The sequence below is a fragment of the Hypanus sabinus genome, chromosome 1, assembly GCF_030144855.1.
Source record: "Hypanus sabinus isolate sHypSab1 chromosome 1, sHypSab1.hap1, whole genome shotgun sequence".
Classification (NCBI taxonomy): Eukaryota; Metazoa; Chordata; class Chondrichthyes; order Myliobatiformes; family Dasyatidae; genus Hypanus; species Hypanus sabinus.
Window position 1 is genome coordinate 44,606,988 of NC_082706.1, and position 24,712 is coordinate 44,631,699.

General features: G+C 47.5%; 2 protein-coding genes across 4 annotated transcripts in view; both read right to left on the minus strand.

Moving 5' to 3' along the window:
• LOC132399117 (sialic acid-binding Ig-like lectin 10) overlaps window positions 1–24,712 on the minus strand; it is a 740,957-nt gene that overhangs the window by 127,166 nt on the left and 589,079 nt on the right. The window lies entirely within an intron of this gene.
• The window catches only part of LOC132393411 (sialic acid-binding Ig-like lectin 7), a 33,515-nt gene continuing 22,789 nt past the window's right edge, over window positions 13,987–24,712 (minus strand). The window contains exons 5-7 of one of the 3 annotated variants that reach the window (XM_059968609.1): window positions 22,525–22,648; window positions 21,634–21,763; window positions 13,987–19,927 (exon numbers count right to left, since the gene is read on the minus strand). In XM_059968609.1, coding sequence (XP_059824592.1) covers window positions 19,856–19,927; window positions 21,634–21,763; window positions 22,525–22,648 — 326 coding nt within the window. In that variant the 3' untranslated portion in view covers window positions 13,987–19,855. Of the gene's footprint in view, window positions 19,928–21,633; window positions 22,736–24,712 lie in introns of those variants that run through there. The other 2 variants (XM_059968598.1, XM_059968617.1) reach the window with 2 other exon arrangements.

A 24,712-nucleotide genomic window follows, 5' to 3' on the forward strand; every position in this document is an offset into this window, starting at 1 on the left:
CATAATTCCCACCATCGCCGTCCTCTTCATCGGCATGTGAGTGCGCCCCAGGGTTAATGAGCTGTTAATTGTCAGAAGCACAAGTCCGTGGCTGTCAGGGCCAATACAGCAGAGAACAGTGCGGCCCTTCGGCCCACGCTGTTGAGACTTAGGATCGAGAGGAAGGAGGGAACTAGGGAGGGAGAGGGAGCGTGAGGAAGAGAAAGAACTAATAAACAGAGAGAGACCGCTCTGTAAAACAAAACTATCTCTGACATCTCTCGCTACCACTCCCTATAATTTTCCAGTTTCTCGCTTCCTCTTTCTGCTCCTCTCCCTCCATCCTCTCGGTCCACAGTCGCTGACGGCCCAGGTCGAAGGGCCAGTACAGTGCTGTACTGTTCTGACGTCTACTGTCCCGTGCAGACTCGGACCTGTCTGCTTGATCTTCGCCTTTTATCAGCTTCTCCGCCGCTATCAAGTCAGAGCTAATGCAGAAGCACAGCATTATCGCATCAGATAAGGAAGAACATGGTCATGAGCCCTGCGGCTTGCCGTAGAGCTTTGAGCTTCCCGGGTGTTTGAGCACCTGTATTTGTGAATCGATATTTTAAACGGAATGGATAGGCCCTTGTGTTTTCGGTTTATTCTTGTCAAGTTAATTGTGGCCGGTGGGTGTGAGCGATTTGGACGGAAGAGTCTGGACCAGAGGCAGGGGCGGGGTCTGTGAGTGAGTGTTATAAAGGCGAGGAGGTTTCATCGCGAGGGAGGGAGTTACAGGGATTAGGACAGTGTCAAGGTTTCGTTGGGGGAGGGATGGTTCAATTTACCAAAAGTGTTGTCACCAGCCGCCTCCCTCCACAACTCGGCTAATCTCGGGATGTCCCAGCACAAGGCTTGTATAGAAGACACCCATGCCAATGAAACGGGGCAGTCAGTGTGCACACAGCAAGATCCCGTAGTCAGGAATGTGACAACCTGTACCTTCCACTCTGTCGTATCACACGCCTTGGGGTGAGACAGAGTAATGCTCCCTCCACACCATCGCATTTCACACTCCTGAGGTCAGGCACAGAGTGAAGCTCCCTCCGCACTGTTCTATCACATAACTACGGGGTCAAACACGGGGTGAAGCTCCCTCTACATCATCCCATCACACACTCCTGGGGTCAGACACAGCGTGGTGTTGTTCTGAAAGAGTTGGGAGAAATCGAGGAAAATCTGCTGCATAAATTTCGTGAGGTATTTTGGAGGGGATTCGAAGTCGCTCTTGGATATTTTAGTGAGAGGCTGTTTTATTGTGGAGGCTTCGTTCGGAGTTTTTCTGCCAGATTGGACTGGGTTTGTTGGCGGCTGCTAACTGTGCAGCTCCCAGCTGCGGCCGCTGGCAACGCGCCAGGAAACCGTTTCTCTCCGAAAACAGAGAGACAAGCGCCGTTGTCCCCCCATTAACATCGGGACAACATCCTTCGTCCTTTGTCGTCGTGATTTTCGTTCAGTGTAGGAGCTGGAATATTTTTTGAGACTTCTCGACCTCTCACGGCCTGGGAATACCTCAGAACCGACGGAGCCTTTCTGGGCGTTGAAATTTCTGGCGCCGAGCCAGCAATGTACTTTCGAGTACAAATGTTTCCGTCCAGTTACTTCACTCGCTCCAGGACTTTATAACAGGCGCCGCCGCATATTTATCCGATTCGGCCGTAGTGGCAGCATACCGGACCGATCTCCAGGGAGTCGCTGGCCTTCGGGGAGTTGCGTCTCCATCCTCGGACAACGCCCTGCTTCGGTAGGTGGAATATGAGCGCGGGGTGCAGTCTACTTTGCTTTCTGGATTAACTCTGGAACAATGTGCGGAGGCCATGGAGAACTTGATTGGGGAAAGCGGCATCTTGGTCCCCGAGAAAGAGTTCGGGAAGACAGTGTTTTATTTGAGAAATGATGAGTCAGTGCACCATGCTCTCAGTAGGGGGATCAATGTGGAAGACATCTTTTTACAGATGGAGCCGGTGACAAGTACAGTCAGGGATAACTGTCATAAGACACAAATCTAAGAGACATACCCCCCGCAACGTAATCTCTTTCCGGCGCCTGGTGTTCGTGCAGCTGGCACAGATAACACGGTTGAGGGCCGGTTTACTGTCCAGAGGACAGTCCGGCACCTTCCCGCACGCATGGCATCGCGGGCGCTCAGAGCTCCAATGCACCTGATGATCTACTGGGGCTCTGAGCGCCCGCGACGCCATGCGTGCAGGAAGGTGGGGCACTTTCACAGCACCCGAAACCCTAAGGAGAGCATTTCTAGCACCAATACCCCAGCTGCCCCTGCTCCGGTTCTTATTCCTGCCCCTACACCTGACCCTATTCCTGCGTCTCTTTCAATCCCTGTCCCAGCCCCTGTGGTTCGGGTGGGAGATCTTGAGGAGGCTGTGTGCAGGGAGCTTCCGGCAGGGGACGGGGTGGAGCCTGCCCGGGGCAAGAAAGCGAAGAAGAAACACAAACACCCTAAGAAGTCGGCCCCCGGCAACGCAGAGCTCACGCCCACTTGGGGAAGTGTACAGGTGGACGGGGAGAGTGCCGCCGCCTCGGTGAATTCTGCAGCTGTGTGCTCCTCTGGCTTGAAAAGGAGAAGGGGATCTTCCCCCAAGAGGGCATGGAGTGTAGACGCGGGGGAATCCCCGGGAGGGGTGGGAATCTGGGTGGAGGCTTTTAAACCTGAATCCCCAGATGTGGCCTCCAGTCCTGTGGTAGGTGGAGTGATTGTGCAGAAATGTGTTTTTTGCCCTGTTTATGCAACTGAGACAGCCCGAGAGCCCTCCACCCAGGACTTACTAGTTAGCGCCTTCCTGGAGGCAATAATGTCAGCGGAGCGGAGCCCAGTTCTGTCACTCTCAGCATCAGTCTGCCGGTGGACCCCTAGAAGCGGAGTTGCTCGGGTCCACCTCGTACCTGTCTCCTGGGGAGGGTGCAGTGCACTCCACATGCTGACCCCTGCAACTAATGGCTCGCCTGGTGATTATTCCTCCGTTGTCTCAATTGTGTATAAGGTTGATGCGACTGGGGAGCAGGCAGCTATGAGTGGGGTACCCACTGCGCAGTGTGGGTTACATGTACAGCCGTCAATTGGTACACACGCGGAAGAGATGAGGGATCTATTTGTAGTGAGGGGGTGGACGGAGTTTTCTTTGATAGCGAGACACCCACTCCTGAGAAATCACCGTTGATACCCTTGGAGGAAATCAGAGAGTTCATTCTCACCTCTGACCGTGCAAAGCATCGGCCGAAATTAGCATCTCTTCGCTGGTCTTAGTATGCCGAGACTGGTTAAATCCTTGCGTGTCATCCTCAGACGGATGGGGAAGGGGAAGAGGAATTCTGTGTCTGGGAACGACAGGCGACAGCTGAAATCCCTCCCGGATGACCTGGTGAGGACATCAGAGTGGTAAGCAGCTTTACCCCTTCGGGAGATGGTGGGTCACAGGGATGAGTATCACAAGTCCGCTTGGCTCCTGGACTGGCAGTGAGAGGTCTACATGAGCCACCTCAGCAACAGCTCTAGTGGGGTGGCGATCCTGCTGCCCCCAACCTTCCAGCCGAATATCGTGAGTCTAAGATGTCGTGCCCGGCCGTCTGCTCCACCTGGCCGTGCACCTGGATGATGTACCTCTGCAGTTTATCAATATGAATGCCCCGAGGCGCGGGGTGATGCAGACGCGCCTAATCTATCAGCAGTCAACTCCGCTGGTTCCATGGATCGTGGCGACTGCGTCATCCTAAGGAGAGACTTCAACTGTACGCTCGAGGTGGAGGACCGCTCTGGACTCCAGCGCAACCACTATCAGCAAATAAGTTAAAGGAGTCAGTCGGCTCCTTTACTCGGTGGTCACCTGACGGAATATTCACTCCGATTCTAGCGCCTTCTCGAGGAGGTCTAAAGCGGGAGGTTCTCTGGTGGGTTCTTTGCAGGCACTCGGGCTCGGACAACACTTTATAACCCGAGTTCGGCTCCTAAACTCTGCTGCAGAGAGCCTTGTTAAGATCAACGGATCGTTGACAGCGCTGATTCCCTTCAGAAGAGGTGTACGTCAGGGGTGCCTAATGTCCGGCCATTTGTATGCGATCTGTATCGAACCATTCCTGAGCCTTCTTCGGTGAAGGCTGATGAGTCCAGTTCTGCGCGAACCGGTCATGGAGGTCGTCCTCTCGGCTTAAGCCGACGATGTACTCCTCATGGTGACGGATCCCAGTGACCTGCGGAGGATGCACGAGTGCCAAGAAGTTTTCTCGGTAGCGTCCTCCGCTAGGATCAATTGGGTGAAATGTTCCCGACTCAGTGGTCAGGGGCAGGTGGACTCCCTGCTTGAGGAGATGAGAGTTTTTGAGTGGAGCACCAGGCATTTCCTCTAACTCGGAGACCACTTGAATCCTTCTGGGGAGACCTGGCTTGCGAACTGGCAGGACCTGGAGACGAAAGTCATGGCCCGGCTGGGGTGTTGGTCAAGCCTTCTCAGGGTGCTTTCCTATCGAAGCAGGGTGGTGGTCATAAACCAGCTGGAAGCCTCCATGTTGTGGGAACGGGTGGTCACTTTTGCTCCACCTACTCCCTTTGTCGCGAGAATGCAGAGGAAGTTAGTGGACTTCTTCTGAGGTACTGTAACACTGTGTCTCTGCAGCGGTCTAGAGTCTCCCAGTGGGAGACGGCGGACAGTCGTTGGTGTGTGTACGTCCGAGACTGGCGTCTGTCCGGCTCAGGACCCTGCAGAGATTACTGTATGCCGAGCACCCTCCCAGGTGGCACGTATAGGCGACATTCTTCCTCCGGAGGGGCTGCTGTCTTTACGAAGAGATGCAGCTACCACCCAGGGGCGTCAGCCGTGCTGCTTTGTGGATTCTGCCCGGCTTCAATCAGGACTTACTGAGAGTCTGGAACGTGGTTTGCTCGGGCCGGGTATCCCCTCCTCTGGCTGAGGGCGGAGTTCTGGCCGACCCTTGCCCTACCTCAACCGAAGCCGGTGCTGCTCGGGTGAGTGGAACGACTCAGGCTGGGCTCACCTCTGCACCGCCGGAACTGCTTGTCGGGCCCAGGCCCCGCAATCTGATCCGAGAGCCGAGCCAGACAACCGGAACCGTCGCTCCTCGACACCCACAATCCCATTCAGGGATGCAAGTAGGAGGTACCTGTATGGGTTGCTGCTCCACACCTTCCACTTCCCAGCCCTTGTCCACCGTCCCGGCACGCCATGGCGGGCTGACTTTCCACCTGGAGGTGAGGGGAGTCCCGAATGGAAGTCCCTTTACGAGGGAGTTCTTCCCATGAAGAACATAGACTGGAGGCTGCTGTATCGAGCAGCAATAATAAGTTATTTAGTTTGTACACGGATCTCCCAGCCGCAAGGAGGAGACCTTGTACCACAGTGCATGGAGTGTGCGAGACTGCAGCTCCTTTTTGCGCATCTTCGTGGTCTGCTCCTCGCCGTCTGGTTACATTTTGACCCCATCCTATTGATATATGGTCATCCAGTACCCAGCCCCATCCTATTTATATATGGCCATTGTGGGATGAGGACGTCCTTGTCAACCTGCTCCTGGGGCTGGCAAAAACAGCCAATCGTTGGTCTTGGAAACGGGTGGTGGGAGGATCCGCCCGGGTGGTCTGCCTGGCAATGTTTAGGGGGTATGTTCGTACCCCGGTAAATATTGAGAAGGAACAGGCGCAGTCCACGGCGACCACAGAGGCGTTCCGGGACCGTTGGGTTGGGCGTGGGTGGGGGTGGTGCTTAGTGTCCTGATTGATAATGATGGAAACATTTTGGTTTAATTGTATTGTCAATTTGCAGTGAAGTAATTGCGCTAGACACTGTTTTGTATATATAACACTGAATTTGTGATAAAGATATTTTGTATGGGAAAAAAGGGTCAGACACAGAGTGAAGCTCCTTCCACACCGTTCCATCACACACTCCCGGGGTCAGACACAACGTGGAGCTGTTCTGAATGAGCTGAGAGAAATCGAGGAAAAACTGCTGTATTGTTCTTGAGATACTTTGGAGGTGATTCTAAATGTCTATTGGACATCTGAGTGAGTGGCTGTTTTAGTGTGGATACTTCGTTTAGAGTTTTTCTGCCGGTTTGGACTAGGTTCGTCGGCCGCTTCTAACTGCGTACTTCTCATCTGCTGAAGCTGGTGTCGCGTCCCTGTCTGTGGTGATAAATGACACGGTGGTCTCTATACAGGCTCATTATGACATCTGGCCCAACTCTGCAGAGGCTGTGAGAAAGGGAGGAGGGATAGGAAGAGAGTAGGGGTGAAGACTGAGGGGAGAGAAGGAGAGGGAAGAAGCAGCGAGAGAGAAAAGGAAAGAGCGAGAGAGAGGTGGGGAAGAGAGAGAAGGTCAAGTGAAAGAGAGTGAGAGAGAAATAGAAAAGGAGGAGATAGAGACAGATAGGAAGGGTGACAAAGAAAGAAGATCAGAAGAGAAGCAGACCGAACAAGGTGGAAAAGAGCGTGGAGAAAGTGGGAGAGAGAACTGTTGAAGAAGTGAGGATGTGATGGAGAGGAGGAGAGGGACCAAAACTGGAGAGAGAAGGTAAGAGTGGAGAGGAAAGGGGAAAGGGAAGGGAAGGGAACTAGATTCTACATGGTTCTGGAGATCTGGGTAAATGAATATGTCACTCTATAAGAAAGGAGGGTGGCAGAAGGAAGGAAATTATAGGCCAGTTAATCTGACTTCAGTGGTTGGGAGTATGTTGGAATCCATTATTAAGAGTGAGGCTTTGGGATACTTGGAGACACTTAAGAAATCAGGCCAATGTCAGCATGGTTTCCTAAAAGGTAAAGGAATTCTTTGAGGAAGTAACAAGCAAGATAGACAAAGGAATGTCAGTGGATGTTGTTCACTTGGAGATTTAGAAGGCCTTTGAATAGGTGCTGCACATGCTGCTTAACAAGATGAGAACCAATGGTATTAAAGGAATGAAGCATGGATAGAACATTCACTGATTGGCAGGAGGCTAACAGTGGGAATAAAGGGAGCCTTTTGTAATTGGCTGCTAATGACTAGTGGTGTTCGTCGTGTTGGTGTTGGGACCATTTCTTTTCAAGTTATATGTGTGGTAAACTATGTATACCTGTCTGGACAAGCCCCTCTGCTGACTGCTCCTGTGGCTCCTCCCACAGACCCCTGTATAAAGGCGATTGGAGGCACTGCTCCTCCCTCAGTCTCCAGGATGTCATGGTCACTCGCTGCTAATTAAAGCCTATCGTTCACCTCCCGTCTCCGATGGTGCATTATTGATGGTGCATCAATTTTATTAGCAGCAAGTTTAATACATGGAGAGCATTTTACGACCAGACAGATTGGATCTCGACCCACAATCCCAGGAAGCCGGCGACGCTTTCGAACTCTGGCTAGCATGCTTCGAATCGTACCTGGAGGAGATTCTTGTGGCCGACCCTGCCACAAAGCGCAGGGTTCTCCTCTCCAGAGTCTACTCCATGATGAGAGACCAAACAGACTACGAGGCTGCGATGGATGCCCTCAAAAGGCAATACCTGCGGCCGATGAACACCGTCTACGCAAGACATCGCTTAGTGATATGGCGGCGCTGAGTTTGTCCGGCCCTACAGACACTCGTGTTAGCCTGCGACTGCAGGGGACTGACGGCGGAACAGCATGCGGAACTCCTGGTGCGAGACGCCTTCGTTACGGGGATCAGGTCAGTGTACATGTGCCAGCAACACGCTGATCTTACCGTACATTCGGCGTTGAAGCTGGTCGACACGCGGGAGGCCACTCTGCACAATGCTGACGCTGTCCAGGCGCGCGATCACCCGCCGACCCCATGGACGCTGCAGACCCCGCAACCCGCCGGCGAGTGGACCACGGCTGCTGCCAGTCGCAAGTCTGCGCAGTGTTACTTCTGCAGACTCTAAAAGCACCCCCATAAACGCTGCCCGGCCCGAGAAGCTACCTGCTCCAGCTGTGGAAAGAATGGCCACTTTGCCAAGGCATGTAAGTCCAAACCACGAGCGGGGTCACGCAGCGCCGTGTGCGAGGCATGGGGGTCGCCATCTTGGTCGCCGCCATCTTGCCTGCCCGCCACGTGCGAGGCATGGGGGTGGCCATCTTTCTCGGCGCCACCTCGCCCTGCCTCCGACCCACGGGTGCTTACCGGGCACCAAGACGCCAATTCAACTCTGGCCTCCGTGACCCTCGACCAAAGTGCTCCATACCAGCTGGCAAGGTCAATGATGGACATCCTGGTGGAGGGCAAGGACTAGCTGCCTGTTTGACATGGGCAGCACTGAGAGTTTTATTCACCCACACACAGTGCAATGCTGCCGACTCGTGACACAGCCGGTAAGCCAGAAGGTCACCATGGCTTATGGATCGCATTCCACAGACATCCAGGAGGGTTGTGTAGCGACATTGGTGGTGCAGGGCACAGGATATCTGGACTTTGCGTTACTGGTCATGCCTCAACTGTGTGCCCCTGTGCTATTGGGGCTCGACTTCCAGACCCACCTGAAAAGTGTGAGAATGGAGTATGACGGGCCCCTCCCACAAATCACTGTCAGAAATCCTCAGTTTTGTGGGTCTTCGTCATATACCCCGCTACTGGCCATACATACACATCGACCCGCACATCCCACTCAACACCATGCTAACAGCCGTGCTACTGACACCATTTGCAGCCTCTCCACCCTCAAGATCCCTCCCCCACCGCTGTTCGCCAACCTGAACCCTGACTGTAAACCTGTGGCAACTAAAAGCAGAATGTAAAGCGCGGGGGACAGGGCCTTCCTTAAGTCGGAGGGGCAGCGGCTGCTCAGGGAGGGGATCATTGAGCCAAGCACAAGTCCTTGGAGGGCCCAGGTGGTCGTTGTTCAGACCGGGCAGAAAAATAGGATGGTCGTGGACTATAGTCAAACCATCAATCAGTTCACGCAGCATGACGCGTACCCACTACCCCGCATCGCAGATATGGTCAATCAGATAGCTCAGTACAAGGTGTACTCGACCATAGACCTGAAATCCGCTTACCATCAGCTCCCCATCCGCCCGGAGGACGGCCCCTACACCACCTTCGTGGCAGGCGGCAGGGTCTATCATTTCCTGCACGTCCCCTTCGGTGTCTCTGTCTTCCAGAGGGAAATGGACCAGATGATGGACCAGTGCCAACTGAAGGCCACGTTCCCATACCTGGATAACATCACCATCTGTGGTCACGACTGGCAAGATCACGACACCAGCCTCCAACGATTTTTCCAAGTGGCCAAAGCTCTTAACCTTACCTATAACAGGGACAAGTGTGTGTTCGGAACCACCCGACTTGCTATCCTTGGGTATGTCATGGAAAACGGGGTCATTGGCCCTGACCCCAACCGTATGCGCCCACTGTTGGTACTCTCTCTTCCCACCACTCTCAGAGCCCACCCCCTGGTCAAGTCCACCGCATTTCCCCTCTTAGCTGAGGCCCGTGCGGCCTTCAGCCACATTAAAGAGGACATTGCCAAAGCAATGATGCATGCCATGGACGAGACCATTCCCTTCCAAGTAGAGAGTGACGTCTCCGATTTCACGTTGGCTGCTACCCTCGATCAGGCAGGAAGGCCGGTAGCATTATTCTCTTGTACCGTTCAAGACCCTGAAATTTGGCACTCTGCGCTGGAGAAAGAAGCCCAGGCCATAGTGGAAGCTATTAGGCACTGGAGGCACTATCTCGCCGGCAAAAGGTTCACCTTGCTGACCGACCAGCGCTCAATTGCATTCATGTTTAGCACCCAACAGAAGGGCAAAATCAAAAATGATAAAATTTTGAGGTGGAGAATGGAACTCTCCACTTATAACTATGACATCCTGTACCAGTCTGGAAGGCTCAATGAGCCCCCTGATGCCCTATCCCGGGGAACATGTGCCAGCGCGCAGTGCGACCTGCTACACGCCCTGCATGCAGATCTTTGTCACCCAGGAGTCACCCAACTTTACCATTTTGTGAAAGCCCGGAACCTGCCTTTCTCCCTTGAGGACATCAGGATGATGACCAGGAACTGTCAAGTCTGTGCTGAGTGCAAACCGCACTTCTACCATCCTGAAAAGGCACAACTTATCAAGGCCACCCGCCCCTTTGAGTGACTGAGTGTCGACTTTAAGGGTCCCCTTCCCTCCATGGACCGCAATGTCTACTTTCTCAACATAATCGACGAGTACTCGTGGTTCCCCTTTGCCATCCTCCGCCCCGATGCCACTACCACGTCCATCATAAAAGCCCTGCACCAGCTTTTCACTCTGTTCGGATATCCCTGCTGTATCCACAGTGATAGAGGGTCCTCGTTTATGAGTGATGAGCTGCACCAGTACCTGCTGGCTAGGGGTATTGCTACTAGTAGGACCATGAGCTATAATCCCCGGGGAAATAGACAGGTGGAGAGGGAGAATGCCACAGTGTGGAAGGCCACACTCTTAGCCCTTAGGTCAAAGGGTTTGCTGGTCCCTCGCTGGCAGGAGGTCCTCCCCGAGGCACTCCACTCTATCCGCTCCCTGTTATACATGTCCACCAATGCCACCCCTCATGAGCGACTCTTTTCTTTTCCCCGGAAGTCTGCCACTGGGACCACTCTAATGGCTTGGCTGTCGTCGCCAGGGCCAGCGCTGCTCCGGAAACATGCAAGGAGCAATAAATACTACCCGATGGTCGAGAGGGTTCACCTACTTCATGCGAACGCCCAGTATGCCTAAGTGGTCTTACCTGATGGGTGGGAGGAGACGGTCTCTGTCCGGTCTCTTTTAAAACAAAGCGTGGGGGGGGGGGTGAATGTGGTAAACTATGTATACCTGTCTGGACACGCCCCTCTGCTGACTGTTCTTGTGGCTTCTCCCATAGACCCCTGTATAAAGATGATTGGAGGCACTACTCCTTTCTCAGTCTCCAGGATGTCGTAGTCTCTTGTTGCTAATAAAAGCCTATTGTTTGCCTCCCGTCTCCGAGAGTTATTGATGCATCATTATGTGAATAATTTGAATGACAGAATTGATAGCTTTGTGGCCAGTTTTGAAGAGAATACAAGGATAGGTGGAGGGGCTAGTAATGCTGGGGAAGAAGGGAGTCTGTAGAAGGATTTAGACAGATAGGGAGAATGAGCAAAGAAGTGGGAAATAGAATATAATGTAAGAAAGTGTATGTTTATGAAATTTGGTTGAAGGAATAAAAGTGTCGATTGTTTTCCATATGGGGAGAAAATGCAAAAATCCGAGGTGTAGAGGATTCTCCAAAAGTTGACTTGTAGGATGAGTCAGTGGTAAAGAAGGCAAATGCAATATTAACATTCATTTCAGCAAGATTAAAATATAACAGCAAGGATGCAATGCTGAGGCTTTATATGTATTTTTCAAACTGCACTTTAAGTATTGTGAGTAATTCTGGGCCCCTTATCTGAGAAAAGATGTGAAAAGTACAACTATTAGTGTTTGTAGTCTTCTCAGTATTTCTGACTAGACCATCATGATTCCAATTCCAGGGATGTAACATCATGTCACCAGTACACACACGCTGGGATCAAGCAACGAAAAGGAAGAACCTGTTTCCTGTGATTGCGTTCAGTGCAACACTTCCAGAATGTGCTGGTCAGAACTGAGGCGAATGAAACTGCAAGCTTGGCTGTACAGCATATTAATCAGAATGGAGAAGGCAGGGACTATCATCTTTGATCATTACTTCTGACTGACAGCAACACTGTGAAGGTGATCAAACTAATACATTGACCAATCAGGATTCTCCAATGATTAGAATAGTACAGTTTTGTTCTCTGCTAAAATTCCTTGGCACTGAGCAACTGAGTTCTTCTTTGAGAGGTTTAGTGTATGTGAGTGAAAATGACTCTGTGTGTGTGTGTGTGTGTGTGTGTGTGTGTGTGTGTGTGTGTGTGTGTGTGTGTGTGTAACTGAAAGAGAGAGATCATGGAGCCTCAGGAATACTGTCCCACTCAGATGTAGGATTCCTCTTTGCTGTTTCTGTAACAATTTTGTTTTACCAGTCTTAGTTCTTAGCTAAATGACAGAAACTTGACCACTCTTAGTCGGCCCACTACTCTTCAATCCATTTGCAATGGGTGACCCCACCAAAGAGTCAAAACATAAAGCCTTGACGCCACGAACATATCTCTCCAGATCGTTGAGGCACACAAGACTCTGAAGCCAAGGGCAAGATTGTGATCCTCTTGGAGAATAGTGAAATAGAAAATGCTGAAAACTCTCAGCATCTGGGAGAGAGCAAAATGTTTCAGGTCCGAAATCTTTTGTGAGAACCAGGAAAGAGGGAAAACAATAGTGGTGATGGCGGGAGGAGAAATGGATAGAACAGAAAATAGCTCAGAAAGGGTGAGACTTGATGAGTTCATGGAATGATTTGGATCAGATTATGCCTCTAATATGTGATGTAGCAGGGTTGTGGGGGCATTCCCAGTAAACCCTGCCACATGAATAAAAAGAGAAAAACTGGACCAAAATCACATATGGATGACTAGCGGAAATGACTTATTCTGACACAGAAAGAAAGAATGATTTGAGGGTTCAGTACTGAATCAAAAAAGCTGGAGTATACCCAAATGGAAGATAAGGTGTTGTTCTTTAAGCTCGCGTTGGGTCTCATTGCAACAATGCAGAGGTAACAGACAGACAGGTCACAGTGGTGTTGGATAGGGAATTACACTCCTTGGCCATATTATTAGGTACCTCCTCTCCTGTCCATCTGCTGCTGTACACCATCCACTTCAAAAGATGCTTTTTTGAAGTTTAACACTTGCTTATGAGTTAGTGTCACCTCGAACCATTCTGACCATGCTCCTCTGACTGCTCTCATTTACAAGGCTTGGTTGTCCATAGAACTGCCTCTCACTGTCTGTTTTTCACCATTCCCAGTAAACGCTACAGTCTTTTGTGCATGAAAATCCCAGCTGACCAGCAGTTTCCGAGATACTCTAACCATACCGTCTGGCACAAGCAATCACTCCACAGTCAAAGTCACTTCGATCACATTTCTTCTGCATACTGATGTTTGGTCTAAAGAACAATCAAACCTCTTGACCATGTCTGCATACTTTTATGAATTGAGTTACCACCATGTGATTGGCTGCATGATCGAGCAGGGTACAGGTATAACTAAAAAAATGGCCGCTGAATGTGTGCTGATGGACAACCAGACTCTCAGAGTCACTTCTATAGACTGAATGAGTTAGGCAGTAATTGAGGAGTTTTGATTCCATCTGCTTTAACATTCAACAAATCACTTAAATATCGAAAGCTCCCATTTATCTCTTCCCTTCACAGGGATTTAGGGAACAGTTCTGGGTCATAGTGCTGTCTTGATTAAGTCACCGGGGAGGCACGGTTAAACAGTGTATTGTTCAAAACTTTGCAGTACAGACGATGTGGGTTCAATTCCCACTGCTTCCTGTAAGGAGGTTGTAAGTTCTCCCCATGACCACGTGGGTTTCCTCCAGGAGCTCCGGTTTCCTCCCACAGTCCAAAGACGTACAAGTTATTTGTTCGATGTAAATTGTCCCACTATTTGGTGAGCGATAAGTTGCGGGATTGCTGGGCAGTGCAGCTTGACGGACCAGATGGGCCGACTCTGTGCTAGATCAGATTAAATAAATAAATAAATAAACAAACGGACAGACAGACAGACAGAGAGATAGATAGATAGATAAATAAATAAATAAAATCTGGACCCTGGATTCACAGATTTGAATCCCAAATTAGCAGCTGGGTTTAAGTTTAGGTAACAAAAGCTACACTGTGTAATATGTCTGTGAAGCATCTGACATATTATAAAATACTACATATTATCCTTTTTTAAAAAATCCTCCCTCTTTATCTGCTCAAGCTGATTCACTTCTCCAGACCCAACAATAAGGTCCATTCTCAACCACTCCATGAGTTCATCTGAGGAGATCTTGTGGTATTAAATAATGATCAGTTGGGCACAGGAAGAATTTACATACTATAGAGTGACAAATATCTTTATTTGTTTAGTTAACAAGTAGCAGGTGACTAATAAAAAATAAACCTGTGTGAACAATGTTTATCTTAGCCTTCTTAAACTGTTAAAGAATATCAAATATAATGTCCAGGAATAGAGACTATGCTGGCTTCTTGATCCCAATTTAACCTCCATGTTTCCAATGTGAGTTCATCCATATATCCAGAGTGGTAACAGCTGATACTCTGGAAATTCTCCATTCTTATCCTTACCAGATCAAATTGTTATGCTTTAATTTCATTATTTCAGGTGTATCTGATTGACTCATGTCAGTTTTCTCATTGCATCTGGCCAAAACTACAAGCAGTGTTCTTGTGTCACAGGTATCTAAATGAGACCAAATCAAACCAGTTTAGCCAACTTAGCCAAACCTGGGCTCAGGCTGCTTAAGGTCACATGTTCTTCTTTATACAAAGGCTGTCATTTCTACTCTAGCAAATGAACAGCTTCTTATTTGGAAATGGGGAGAATTATAATGGCATTGGCATTGCTGTCCATGAAGTTCTGACCTCAAACAAAGATCTTAAACCCAATCAGATATTGATAGTTATGGGTACCCTCATGGAAGGGAGTTTATCCACCTGCTCTTGTTGTTTATCCAATGGCCAGTCTAGCTGCCAATGCCCAATATTTGAGCCGTGGATCCAAACCCACCCCCACCACCAAAGAGGATGTTATTTCCATCCAGACAATTAACTTTTAGTGATCCATATTCAAATTTTTGTAAAATTCCTAAAACACATTTAAAACTCACAAAGGATTTGTATCTTATAAAAGATTTGCAAATTACAAATGATTTTCAAAATACAATTTCCAAATCACAGGTAACATTCCTAAAAGATAAAAAGCATACAAACAAATTATCTGTTGCAGAAATCAAAGGCAGAGGAATGGATTCTTGTCTTTCTGTCATTTGTCTTGATCTTCCTTGACCGTTACTAACAAACCTGACTGCCAATATTTATACTGTTTTTTCTGCCATTAGATAATTTCACACAGAATGTTTAAAAGGCTATGGTGACAGAGATCCCAAACTTTTATGTAGCCCCCTGGTAAGCCTCAGGCCCCCTCAGCTTGCTTCCGTCTAGGGGGAGCAGCCTTCGGCCCCACCAAACTAGGTAATCAGCTTGTGTGGATGCTGTGTGATGTCCCTTCCATGCCAAATAACAGACAGTACACCATATGCGATTAAATGATTACACTTTATAGATCTTACTGGAACTATGTACTTAATCGAGCTTGAATATAAAAGGAAAAGTAAAAGGCGCCAAACTTATCAAAGCTCAACCACTTCATGCACAACCATTGGAGCTCAGTTAACGACGTCTTCTTGCCAGCATTCGATCCCCTCCAACCTCCTCAACACACCACCTGGGAGCAACAATGGTGGTCGACCAGACGTTCCAGAGAAATCTGTCCTCTTCTCCTCTCCTCACCGAAAACCCTGGGCCTCGGAACCCCACTTGGGGTCCGTCCCATCACCAAGCTTACAGCATCGCGCCTTCTCTCTCTAAACCTTCACCCCAAAATTCCGTGAAACACTAGCTTATAGACCCACAAGAAAGAATAGCATCTATCCCAATTGGTTAACAAATGAATACAATTCCTGTTATCAGTAATTAAAACCCAAAAAAGCTGCGGGAGAGAGCACTCTCACCAGTTAACATAACAAAGAAGCATTTTTACTTTTAACATAACAAAGAAGCCATTTTATTAGCTTTAGCAGTAACATAAAAGAAGAAACCCCTTACACTTATAATTAATGCTATGAGGGCTGATTCTCTGAGAACACATATCTCTCAACTATTGATAGATCAGCTATATGATGTGCTAAGCGATAGTATTAGTCTGGTCTACAGCATACTGTGAACTAAATAACTCAGTGCTGTCTTGATTGACGCAGGCCCAATGAACATAATCAATTGACTTACACTGTATCACTTGAGCAGCCAGCCCTGTGCTGTGAGCCAGCTGACTGTGTTCTATCGACAGAAGTTTGTTTGCATAGCTGCTCTTTTAACATCAGACTGATTATTGCATGCAATTTACAATTCAAAACAAGAAGCTGAGCAAAGAACATTGGTTCAATGTATAACTTACTCACAAACAACTCTTTGATCCCTGGAAGTGTAAGCAGCTGAGTTTGTCAAAATGGGCCCTGGACCATGGATAGTGAATATCCATCCCATATTAGGCCATTCAACCCAATCAAGTCTGCTTCACCAGTCAATTTTGACTGATATATCTCAACTCCATTGTCTTGCATTCTCCTTACTATGACATTCTTACTAACCTCAAACCTATCAACCTACTAATCCCCACTTAAAATATGTCCGGTTATTTGCCCTCTACATCTGTGGCAATGAATTCCACAGATTCACTACTCTCCTGCTGAAGAAGTTCCTGCTCATCTCCGTTCTAAAAAGATGTCCTTATATTCTGATGCCAGGGCATCTGGTCCTAGATCATCTAACTTTTGGAATCGTTCTCTCCACATTCCCTCTATCTCAGTCTTTTAATATTTGGTAGGTTTCTACAGGATGATGAAACCTCTCAAAATAGTAAAAAGAAAAAAAAACAGAATCCAGAATCACATGTGACCTGAAACTCAAAGCCCCTGAAACGAGTCCAAAGTCATGGCTCACCGATCAATTCTTGTAAAGTGGAACCCAAGACTCCTGCACTTCCCTCTGGCAGCAGCAAGCAAGAGGGATGGAAAATCAGGCCAACACAAGCAGATGGCTGACCGCATCTGAAGCCATTCCCAAAAGATGTCATGAAGTGAGGAGGCAGCCACTGGGTTGACTTCTGTGAGTCCTGCTTCAGCACAATCTCTCACTGCTGAAAATAAGCTCCACATCTCTCAGTCATTATTATCAGGTGACTAGTACGGCCTGAGTGGGTACGCTGGTGAGCGGAGATAAACAGTTCCCTGCGGTGCTAGGCGAGTAGCATGGTCCCGGGAGGCTGGAGAGACGTGCTGCCACTTCGCCACCACCTTCCCTTCCTGAACGTGCTCTTCCATCGCAGAAACCCGGTTAGCTGACTACCCACTGTCGCACCCCACAGCCAGTCGCCGTGTGACCATTCACAAAAGTAGTTCTTCTGCTTTTGTCCTCATCAATTTCCACCTTTCTCAATGCAAAAATGGCAGAGAACTAATGGAGATGATCAGAGGTGTCTGCTCTGCCTACAGCACACACACTCTGCTCTCAAACTCGTGGAACTTCCTCAGAGACAGCAGAAGGTTTCTTGACACCATATGTAGATCACTCAATTGGCCCGAATACACGCCATCAAAATGTAAATCACAGGCTCCAGCTTAATAGCAGAAACATATTTGAAAGATGAAGAAGTAGTTCTGTGCATGGCCATGCTCGCGCCCTGGGTGTCACCTGGCCAACGGCTGTGGGGAGTGATGGCGGGTAACAGACCGATTGGGTTTACAGGTTGCCAGGGTCTGGGATTTTTCTGATTGCGCCCACAATATCATGAAGTGGGATGGAGAACAGCCAGAGGTAGTGGTACATATTGGTAGCAATGACATAGGTAAGAAAAGGGAGGAGGTCCTGAAAACAGACTACAGGGAGTTAGGAAGGAAGTTGAGAAGCAAGACCTCAAAGGTAGTAATCTCAGAATTACTTCCTGTGTCACGTGACAGTGAGTAAAGGTATAGAATGAGGTGGAGGATAAATGATTGGCTGAGCAATTGGTGCAGGGGGCAGGCATTCAGATTTTTGGATCATTGGGACGTCTTTTGGGGCAAGTATGTCCTGTACAAAAAGGACAGATTGCACTTGTATCCCAAAGGGACCAATATCCTGGCGGGGAGGTTCCCAATCGATATTGGGGAGAGTTTAAACTAGAAGTGATGGAGGAAAGGGCTGTTGGTTCAAAAACAGAGAAAGCTTTTAGACAGTGTGAGAGGGAGGATAGGCAGGTGATAGAGAGACAGACTCAAACCGGTGGTTTGAGATGTGTCTATTTTAATGCAAAGAGTATTATGTACAAAGCTGATGAGCTTAGAGTGTGGATCAGCATCTGGAATTTTGTGACCATTACAGAGATTTGGATGATGCAGGGGCAGGAATGGCTACTTCAAGTGTTTCAGAAAGGATAGGGAGGGAGGCAAATAAGGTGGATCACTGTTGATCAGAGATAGTGTCACGGCTGCAGAAAAGGAGGAAGTAATTGAGGGGTTGTCTGTAGAGTCTCTGTGTGTGACAGTTTGGAATAGGAAGGGGTCAATAACTCCACCGGGCATTTTTATAGACCGTCCAACTGCCATTGAGAAGCAGATAGGGAGAAAGATTCTGGAAAGGAGTAATAATAACAGGGTTGTTGTGGTGGGAGATTTTAATTTCCCAAATATTGATTGGCATCTTCTTGGAGTGAGGTGTTTAGATGGGGTGGAGTTTGTTAGGTGTGTTCAGGAAGGGTTCTTGACACAATATGTAGATAGGCCTACAAGACGAGAGGCTGTACTTGATCTAGTATTGAGAAATGGACCTGAGCAGGTGTCGAGTCTCTCAGTGGGAGAACATTTTTGAGATAGTGATCACAATTCTATCTCCTATACCACTTTACCATGATATTGGAGAGGGATATGAACAGATAAGTTAAAGAAACATTCAATTGGAGTAGGGGGGAATATGAGTCTATCAGGAAGGAACTTGAAGCATAAATTTGAAGCCAATGTTCTCAGGGAAACGTACGGAAGAAATGCCACAAAGGTTCAGCAAATATTTGCGTGAGGCTCTGCGTATGTACTTTCCAATGGGACCGGCAACCGATAGTAGCATACAGGAACCATGGTGTAGGATTGAGATTAAAAGCCAACAGGTAATTTTGCAGCTATATAGGACCCTGGTCAGATCCCATTTGGGGTACTGTGCTCAGTTCTAGTTGCCTCAGTACAGGAAGGATGCAGACGACATAGAAAGGGTGCAGAGGAGATTTGCCTGGATTGGGGAGCATTCCTTAAAAGAAAAGGTTGAGTGAACTTGACATTTTCCCCTTGGAGGCCACGGAGGATGAGAGGTGACCTGATAGAGGTGTATAAGATGATGGCAGGCATTGATTAGTTGGATAGTTAGAGGCATTTTTTGAGGGCTGAAATGGCTAGCTCTAGAGGGTGCGGTTTTAAGATGCTTATAAGTAGGTACAGAGGAGATGTCAGGGGTAAGTTTTTTAAAGCAGTGAGTGGTGAGTGCATAGAATGGGCTGCCAGCAGCGGTGGTGGAAGTGGGAATGATAGGGTCTTCTAAGAGTCTCCTGGATGGCTACATGGAACGTTGAACTATAGAGGGCTAGGGTTAAGACTCGGTAATTTCTAACTTAAGGACATGCTGTGCACAGCTTTGTGGGAAGAAGGGCCTGTATTGTGATGTAGATTTTCTATGTTTCTATGAAGGAGCCAAGTTCTCACACGATCAGAAAGATACAGTGGTGGCGATTGGACCGGAAGTCTCTCCCATCCGCCAGGGTCACGTGACTTCTGTGAACAGAAGCACCTGCTTGGGCAACCTAATCACCTGATATTGATGATGGAGAAGTGTGGAGCTTATTTTCAACAGCGAGATATTGTCCTGAAGCAGGATGCATGGAAGAATCAATTTGCATCATTTGAATCAGGCTGTGAAGAATCAATTTGGCTGCACCTTCACTTCATAAAATGAACTTATGGGAACGGCCTTAGATTCTGTCTTGCAATAGAAACTGTACTGGAGAATGAATTGTTCATAAGTGGAATTTCAGACAATCCTTCCCTGATTATCTATCTTCTGTTCCTAATCTGATTAAACATTGGCATATTTGGAGTATCAAACTGACTGTTTTGTTATATATTTTCCATCTGATATTGGTTCGTGTGATGGTGCAATGCCGTTTCCGACTTCTTCTGTGCTCCCCCCTGCAACAAGAATGAAAGTAAGTCAATTGACACAAGCAGGTTCAAGATTTGTTTTGTTTGTTCGAAAACAATATTCCTCTTACTATTGATTATTGGAGTCGTATCAGTCTTTTATTGGAGTCATTGAGTTATGCAGCACAGAAAGTGCTTCTATAGACCAACCCATCCTTGCTGATCAATGTGCTAACCTGGGCTCGTCTATTTCCCTCCATTTGGCTCATATTTATTTAAGCATTTCCCATCCACAAAACCTGTCCCTAGTGTCTTTTAAATGTTGCAACTGTACCCTCTCAGCCAATTCCTCTGGCAGCTCATTCACATGGCCCACCACCCTCTGTGTGAAAATCTTACCCCTCCCATCGTCTTTCAATCCCTTCCCTCTCATTTGTGCCCTTTGGTGTTAGACTCCCATACCCTGTGGAAAAAGACCGTGATCATTCATGTTCATGCCCCTCTCGGTTCTATGTAACCCCTATAAAATTACCACTTATCAAGGGTAGAGTGAAATGATGATAGCACTAAATGGCGACTCTTTTGCATGCATCTTCAGAAACAGTTCTTTTTCTCTCTTTGATATTTTTTCCCCATTTCATGCTTCATTTGAAGACCTTGACTTGGAGTTACATCCTGACTTTGGTTCTTTGCGGGAATGGGACCCGGTCACGACCAGCTGCTTTTTGATATTCCAAGGATGTGGCCTGGAAGATCAGAGCGGCTTCAGGGTGCCAAATTTCCATAGCTCTGGAAGCCGGCAGATTTAAGCCCAGTGCACCTGACTGAGGCATTGCAGAAGAAGATAGAACATCAAGATAAGCAGGTTAGCTGCCATGGGCTGTGTGTGCAGGGCCTGAGCCTTGGGCTGACTCTCTGGGCACAGATCTTGGAAAATTGCAATGCAACAGACTTTTAACATCATAAAGCAGTGATTTCTTTTGTTATGTGTCCGTTCTCGCTGTGAAACAGGGACACCATTTTTTCCCTTATTCTGGGGCGATCCCGTGGTAGGTCTACTGGGTGATGAGTAATATTTGGTGTACTGCAAGACTATGTCTTTATTGACACTTTGCTGCTCTCTTGAGTGCACGGTGTTTTTGGGGGGGGATGCGCCAATACTTTTTTTGTTGTTGGGGAGGGGGGTGTTGTTGCCTTATTACCTTGCGTGTGGGAGGGGGAGCTGGAGGGAGTTTTGGGGTTCTAACATTTAACTGTCATTCATATTTTGGAGCACCTCTATTTCTGAAGAAAATAATTTCAGAATGTATGTGGTATAAATTTCTCCGACATTAAAAGTACCTATTGATGTGTTTTTGACTCCTGCACTTAAAGGGAAAAAAGGCCTGGTCTCCTTGTAACTCAAAACCTCCATTTAATTTGACTTCAATAATAGGGTGGCAGCTAGACCCAGTGGAGAGCTGAGTCTTGGACAGAAGGCTGTGAGTTCAGACTCACCTGCCATGTCTTAAACACAAGAACCGAGGCCTGTATTCCCAGGGAAGTAGTGAGGGACTGCTGTGTCTGGTACATTGCAAAGGGAGTACCATACTGCTAGAGGGGCTGTAGATTTCAAGTTGCGTTCGGTTCGATTGTAATTGTTTAACGTGTGGTTACTGGAGAATGGGCTGATACTGCACTCTTGTTTGCCTACCTTTAGAGTTAATGTCTTGTGTTTGTGTGTCAAATGAAAATAGAATAATTGTTACACTCACTGCATCTGTAACCTGGTTTTCAAATGGTTCATCGTGCTTTTGACCATGCTCCTTTTCCTTCTGTTTGTTTCTCATGGTCACCTTCCCAAATTCCTTCCCTGATGTGTGTCTTAATGCATCTTCTTGAGCACTAAGAGCAATGATGAAGGCAACATTAACATCCGCAGAGACACAGAGTCTTGTTGGGGGAACATTCCTGTGTCTGACTTTAACAAAACAGAGAGAGTTGAAATACTGGGCAATTTGCTCAGCTTCTTACATTTACTGAAATATCCCAGGAGCTTCATAGGAATAGAAATGAAAGAGGAATTTATCTGTGAGTCACATGAGATGTTGAGGACCGATATTTCTATTTATTCACTGAAGGGAAGTGACCATTACTGGCAGCACCATGTTCATTGTCCATGCCCAAATACCCCTGAGCTGAGGAGGCAGTTCAGATTCACCGACACGATGGGTCTGGACTTCTAACAGGTGGCAGGTTCTCTTTCACAAAGAGCTTTAGTTGCTCTGACAGGTTTGTATGATGTTCCCTTCTTATTGAGTCTATTTTGTTCAATTCCAGACAGATTTCATTTTAAAATTTAATTCCCCAGACACAGAGGTGGGAATTTATCTCTTTTCCAAGAATCAGTGATGCAGAACTCTGGCTGTTGATCCCTTAATAGAATCATTGTGCAAAAGAACCCAAGAAGCATGATCTAAGTGTATTTTAGAAAAAGGGGAGGTTGAAGAAGGTTGGGGAATTCTGGAGTTCTGGTCTAGGCTTTTGAAGGTAATGATGGAGCATTGAAAATCCTATATCAATTGGAAAGATGGAGTTGGAGAGGAAAAGAGGGTAGAATAGATGGAAGAATATATTATGGACATGGTCATTGTTCTACCACTTACCTGATTGTGCTTTGTTGCGTTTTGCAAATGAGGAAAATCACAGCTGACGTGACGATCAGGAACAGAATTACTGCTGTAACTGCCAATGGGATGACTGGTAATTTTTGTCCCACTGTTGTAGGTACTGAGATCAAAGAGGTGGTTAACAGAGATTGTCTTCCACAAAGCTGACATTCACTCGCAAAAACAGAATCCTCTCTTTGGCAGCTGCCTTAAAAATGTAAAGATTACTTTCATTTGTCTCAGATATATTGAAACATACAACGAAATGTGTTATTTGTGTCAAAGACCAATACAGTCTGAGGTTGTGCTGGGGGCAGCCCACAAGTGTCACCAAGCCTCTGGTGCCAACATTGCCTGCCCACAACTTACTAACCCCAACCTATACATCTTTGGAATCTGTGAGCAATCCGGAACACTCAGAGGAAACCCACACAGGCATGGGGAGAGCATACAATCTCTTTACAGAAAGCAGCAGAAACTGAACCCCAGTTGCTGGCACTGTAGAACATTATACTAACCACCACAGTACCATGTTGCCCTTCAGCAATATGTGAATTTAACTCCTCAGTGAGCAAAGTACTCAAAAAAATTGACTATAATTACATTTTGATTTTTTTTTGCCTTATTGCTCTTCGGAACACTTTGGTTGGTTTTGAAAGATGCATAATTTTCTAGTTTTGCACTATTTTGTGCAATATTGTATTCCCTCTCTTTAGATTTTATGCTGTATTTGACTTTCCTTTCAGCCACATTTGTACTCATCTTCCCTTTAAAATGCTGCTTTTTCTTTTGGATGAACCAATTCTGCATCCTCCAAATTACTCCCAGAAACTCCTCCTATTGCTGCTCTACCACCATTCCTGCTTGGGTCCATTTCCTATCAGCTTCATTTCTCTGTAATTCCCTTTACTCAACTGCAATACATATATCTGATTTTAGCTTCTCCCTCTCAAACTGCAGTATGTGTTCTATCATATTTTGATCACTGCTTCTTAAGGGTTCCTTTACATTGATTTCCTTAATCCATTCTGGTTCTCTGGTGGGCAAATTCCAACTTCCAACCTGGCCTCAAATTTACCCAGCCCATTTCCGACTCACCTCTCCCCTATCTTTATCTCTCTGTCTTCATCTCCGGAGAGAGCCTATCAACAGATATATTTTATAAATCCACTGATTCCAACAGCTGTCTGGACTATACCTCTTCCCACACTGTCACTTGTAAAAATGCCATCTCCTTCTCTCAGTTTCTCAAGCTCCACCATGTCTTGTCTCAGGATGAGATTTTCAATACTAAAACTAATGAAGTGTCTTTCTTCTTCAAAGAAAGTGGCTTTCTGTCCTCCGCCATCAATGCTGGTCTTAATACTTATCTTCCATATCCTGCATGTCTGCCCTCACCCTGTCATCCTGCCACCTAACCAGGATAGGGTTCCTCTTGACCTCACTTACCACCCCACCAGCTAATGCATCCAGCGCATAGTTTTCTGTAATTTATCCCTCTCCAACAGGGTGCCACCACCAAGCATGTCCTTCCCTCCTCCCCACTTTCTGCTTTCCATAGGGATCACCCTCTATCCAAACCCCTTGTCCATTCATCCCTCCCCACTGATCTCCCTCCTAGTGCTTATCCTTGCAAGAGGAACAAGTGCCATACCTGCCCCCTACACCTCCTCCCACTACTCCTGGTGTAGCTTCCTATAAATTGGTCAGATCCGACATAGCTTGGGAGACTGCTTCAATGAGCACCTACACCTCGTCCACTGGAAAAGGTGGGGTCACCTGGTAGCCATCCATTTCAAGTCTACTTTCCACTCCCATTCTGACCTGTCAGTCCATGACCTTCTCTGCTACTGCAAAGAGATACTTAGACTGGAGGAACAATACCTTACCTATGTAGACTACAACATGATGGCATGAATATCAATTTCTTAAACATCTGGTAATTGTACACCCCCCCCCCCCCACTCTCCCTCACCGTTCCCCATTCACAATTCCCTCACTCACCTTACCTGCCATCACCTCCCTCTGGTGGTCTTCTCCCTTCCCTTTTTTCATCTTCTCCCTCTCCTATCTGATTGCCCCTTCTCCAGCCTTTATCTCTTTCACCCATCAACTTCCCAGCTCGTTACTTCATCCCTCCCACCCTCCCGGTTTCACATATCAGCTACCACCTTCTACTTTTGGC